This window comes from Nematolebias whitei, chromosome 16 (genome assembly GCF_014905685.2).
Source record: "Nematolebias whitei isolate Nwh7 chromosome 16, NemWhi1, whole genome shotgun sequence".
NCBI classification, from domain to species: domain Eukaryota; kingdom Metazoa; phylum Chordata; class Actinopteri; order Cyprinodontiformes; family Rivulidae; genus Nematolebias; species Nematolebias whitei.
In genome coordinates, this window is record NC_056513.1 from 10,607,451 (window position 1) to 10,612,585 (window position 5,135).

At 39.5% G+C, this 5,135-nt stretch overlaps 1 protein-coding gene across 1 annotated transcript in view; it reads right to left on the reverse strand.

Annotated features, from left to right (window-relative positions):
• The window catches only part of LOC119423080 (dynamin-2), a 27,512-nt gene continuing 22,377 nt past the window's right edge, over positions 1-5,135 (reverse strand). The window contains exons 17-20 of the mRNA XM_037690489.1: positions 3,796-3,963; positions 1,963-2,189; positions 1,044-1,286; positions 1-70 (exon numbers count right to left, since the gene is read on the reverse strand). Of these exons, the coding sequence (XP_037546417.1) occupies positions 1-70; positions 1,044-1,286; positions 1,963-2,189; positions 3,796-3,963 (708 nt within the window). The remainder of the gene's footprint in view (positions 71-1,043; positions 1,287-1,962; positions 2,190-3,795; positions 3,964-5,135) is intronic.

Consider the following 5,135-nt stretch of genomic DNA (forward strand, 5'->3'; position numbering starts at 1 on the left):
CTAGTCGAGCAGCGAGGGCTCCGAAGGACGAACGACGGTGGGTCTGTTGGGTGCAGCCGGGGGTCTTCTGCTGCAGGAAGATGACAGAGGAGGTGGGGGGAGAGTGGAGAGGGGGGGAGGAGGAGACGTGTAATATTGTCATTTAGTCACACATCAAAACTCAGAACATAAAGACTCCAGGTCTGAACAGACAACCTAAAGCGACAGAACCGCTGTCACACCGTGTTACATGATGAGACTCGCAGTTTCCTGTGCTTGTTACCATGGTAACCAGGTCACCTTTTGTTTAGTTGTGGAAGGGAGAAAATATAACAAAGGTTAAGGAGACTTTAGACGGGAAGAAAAAACTTTTAATCACAAGAAAATTAAAAATCCATCAGCAGATTTTTAAATTATTCTAATTTTGACCCGAGTGGAGGATTTTTGCATGAGCTTAAAAGTTACACATCTAAAGAAGCGTACATACGGCTTCAAAGTGGTTTAGTTTGCTGAAATCTGATGTTCCACAATTTCACATCTTCTGTTTTGGTCCAATTATTAAAATAAATTGTTAAAAATATATATTTAACTGTGTTTTAATGGTAACATTCATCACAATCAGAACTTTTTAGCACTTGCTGCTGAAGGCACTACTGTTTATGTTGTTTGTGTTAGCTTGTCTATAGCGTAGCTAAATATCTGAATGGATTTTACTGAAACTCATAAATTGGCTCTTCATCCACGACTGATATAAGATGACTGCTGAGCTAACAGACCACTGAAAACACATAAATGGTTATAAATAATCAATACTGAGCCAAAATGTGATGAAGTAATAGCTGAGTGTGAATTTTGTGTAAAATTGCACATTTATTTATTTTCAAGATTTATCTAAAAAGGCATTAACTTGAATATTTCTCAACAGAAGGAGATCTCAGTAGGGTTAGACATGTACTAGTAATGGTTAGGTTTAGGGTCAGGCTGTAGAAATAATGAAAAATGAATGGAAGTCGATGCAAAGGCCCCACAAAGCTAAAATTACGAGAACATGTGTGTGTGTGTACCTGGGAATTCCTGGCGGCAGAGAAGGAGGCACGCGAGCTGGCCTGGATGGAACAAGCGGCACTGAGGAGTTGGCATCGCCTGCGTAGGCTGACGGAGGGCCAGGCCGAGAGGGAACGGGTGGAGCTCCGAATGCTGGAGAGGGGTTGAGAGGTGGAGGTGGACCGGGGGTGGGTCCCCTCACTGCAGGGGGTCTGTTGGGAGGGGCTGCCGTGGATGTGGCCGGACGAGCCGCTGAGGGAGGGCTGTGACAAAAAAGACAAAATGTTACAGAATAATTTTCTTACGCCCGTCAAACTATCACAGCGATCTATAGAAGTGGCCCGGACAAGCAATGACCTTGGATGACATTTGACCTCGATTTGTGACCTTGACCCTGAAGCCTGCGTGATGAAAAGTTTACGGACCCTCCGTCTAGTGAAGATGCACATGTATAAATTTTTATTTAATTATCTTGAGCGGATCAGAAGTTATGCTCACAATTTGAAAATAATAATAAAAAATAAATAAAAATGCACAATTTGGATTTAGGTTTGTTTTTTAATGTCAAATATATATTTTACATAAATTAAATAAAAACTCAAAACTACTAGGACTATTAAAGTCCTTTAACTCGGAGAAATTACCTGCGTAAACAAACAAACAAACAGCTTTACATGTTTGTGCAGCTAGTTTCACATCTATCAGTTATTAAATGACCTCTGGTGGACATTTGTATAAACAAGTGTTCGAACAGAGAGAAGGCAGAAAAAAAAAAGCACAATTTTAAACATAAAGTAATAATATTTACATTAAACATTAAGTTTGGTTAAAGATTTCTTTACACGATTACCAAGAATCCTGTGCATCACCTAACAGAGATATTATTTAAACATTTTTAACTTTTCAAGGTGTTTTATTCGTTTGAATAACTTTCCTCACCTCACATCTTTGGCGATCCAGGTGTCGTCTACAGGTGGGGGTACGGGGGTAGAAATGGTGGTGGTGCTGATGTCTCCGATGATGACGAGCGCCTCCTTCAGAGCGTGGTACATCCTCAGCATCTCGTCTCTCCTCTGAGCCTGCTCCGCCGACTCCTCCATCAAACTGCCCTGGTCTCCGGCTGAGTACAGGTAGGCCAGCAGCTCCGAGTGGATGAAGTCCTTCGTCTGAAAGAGGAGAGAGAAAAAACACTTTCATATCTTGGACATGCTGAATATACAGACTTAAACGTTTAAAAGTTCAGTGAAGATATCAACATCTCAGCTTTAAGTCTGATTAAAACTCGTTTAATCCAAGAAATGTTTCTGACTGATTGGCTCAAAATCACCCATTTATTTTGTAACCATGTTACATCATATCCTGCAACTAGACAAATTTGATTTCCTGCAAAAAAGCAGTGTGAATGCTAATTACAGAAGAACTTGCTGAAAAACAGCTGAAATGTAGCTGAAAATGAAAAACTAGCCTAAATTAGCAGACATTAGCACAAAAATTAGGAAATTAGCTAAGAAAAAGCTGAAATTAGTAAAAAAAAAATGAGCTGAAAAGGCAGAAAGAAGCTTAAACTACCAGAAGGAAGCGGAAAAAACTGAAATGAGCTAAAAAAAAAAAAAAAGTGGAATTAGCTGAAAAAGCTCAAATTAGCTGAAAAAGAACTAAATAGTAGCTGAAATAACAGAAAAAGCTGAAACTAGCAGAAAAAAGCTGAAAGGAACATAACCAGCTAAAATCGGCATAAAGTTAATTAGGCTGAAAGCAGCGGAAATTAACATGGAAAACTTGAATTTATCAGAAAACAGTTGACATCAACTAAAAAAAAAATGCTAAAAAAAAAAAAAAAAGTAGCTGAAATTTAGAACAAGTTTAAATTACCAGAAGAAAGCAGAAAGAACGTTTGTCCAACTAGACTGAAAGAAGCAGAAATGAGCACAAAGGAGGGGATATTATCTGAAAAAGGCTGAAATTAACAAATAAGCAGCTGAAAAGTAGCTAAAAAAGCAGGAAGACGCTTAAGTTACCAGGAGGTGAAGCGAGCACGTTTTTTCCGAATTGGGCTGAAAAAATTTGAAACGAGTGTAAAAAATGTGGAATTAGCCAAAAAAGCTAAAATGAGCATAAAAACAGCTAAATAGTAGCTGAAATAGCAGAAAAAGCTACAACTTGTAGAAATAAGTTGAAAGGAGTCTAATAAGCTGAAATTAGCAGAAAGAAGTTAAAAGAAGCGTAAAACAGCTGGGGGGAAAAAAGCTGAAAGTAGCTAGAAATTTTTTTTTTAATTTGCACAAGGAAGCTGAAAAAAGTTGAAGCAGAACAAAATGTGAAAGGAGCAGTAAAAGGTTGCAAACAGATTTAAAAATATGAAGAAGGTAAATGGAGCTCAATTCATTTTCTATGAGGAACAAAATGGCAGAAATGTCTAAATATTTCAAAAAGCTAAAACTGCACTAAGACCAAAAGTCAGAGCAGGATTGTCCTGAAAGAGCTGAATGTTTTGATTTGTGATTTGTTGAAACAGTTTGAAAACTGTGGGATGAAAATCACGCCAAAAAATGTATGGAAGAAAAATAGACCACAACATTAACACTTACCATACTTTATATTTACCGGTACAGTAAATCTTCAAGCTCACTTAAAATCTCTGCTCACTAGAAAGTTAGATCTAAAGCTGTTTTATAAAATCCACCATTCTGGTGCTGGGCTGAACATGAAGTATGTTTGGTGCTGCTCTAAAACAAAATATCTAAAATAATAAATAAATAAAAAAAAGAGTACATTGTTAATCATGAGGTGCATGATGGTCTTGGGCATCAAGTCCCTGATGGACTTGTTGACGATGCCGATGTACGAGTCCACTAGGTTCCGGATGGTCTCCACCTGCCGCTCCAGCTGTGGATCCATGGACACCGTGTCACCAGAATTTATTGCATCCTCGTTTTCAGGCTGGAGGAGGTTGGAACCGGGACAGGCAGAGAGAAGACGGAGACAGAAACAGATGTCGAGTCAAATTTATTTATAAAGCACATTTAAAAACAGCAGCTGTTACCGAAGTGCCTCATGATAAAAATCAACAGCAGCAATTTAAAGAAAAAAACACAATTAAAAGCGTCCAAAGAAAATCATCAAACACAAAACAATAAAATATTGAATCAAATCACACACTGTGCTAAAAGCCAGTGAAAACGTGTGTTTTTAAGATTTAAAAACAGGAAGTGAAGTGGCCTGTCTAATGTTGGGGGGCAGATTGTTCCAGAGTTCAGGGCCCGCAGCTGAAAAAGCCCAATCTCCTCTGAGCTTCAGCCAAAAGCAGCTGATCTGATGATCTCAGCACCCGAGAAGGAGCACACGCTTGAAGTAGGTCAGAGAGATATGAGGGTGCAAGGTCATTTAGGCACTGAAAGGTCAACAGGAGAATTTTTAAATCTATTCTGATACGTACAGGGAGCCAGTGAAGGGAGGACAGAACTGGGGAAATATGATCAAACCTACGAGTTCCTGTCAAGAGCCGAGCTGCAGCATTTTGGACGAGCTGGAGACGTGAGGTGGAGACCTGACTGACTCAATATAAAGTGCGTTACATTAGTCCAGCTGGGTTGTAATGAAGGCAAGGACTATTTATTCAAGGTCAGACCTGGTCAACATGAACTTGAACTTAGCTATCTGCCTTAACTGGAAGAAGCTTTTCTGTAGAACAGAGTTAATCTGTTTATTAAACTTAAAACCATCCTGAGATTTGTAACGGACTGATTAAGATACGGCTGAAGAGAGTCGAGGTGAGCAGGATCACAGACGGCAGTAGAGCTACGGCTAAACACAAAGACTTCAGTTTTCTGATCGTTGAAACTTAAAAAATGTGAAGCCATCCACGCCTTAAAAGTCATCCAGACATTTTAACGGACGGTGAATGGAGCTGTTGGGTTTTAATGGCAGATAAATCTGACAATCATCAGCATAACATGTGAAATGAGTTTATTCATCAAACAGAAACGTTCAGTTTGAACAAAAAAAATCAAAAAAGTTTCAGCCTCAGTGCAGTCCTGAGCTCTCACCATCAGTACTCTACACCAGTCCTTCTCAAATAGAGGGGCGCGACCCCTGGGGGGGGGGGGGGGGGG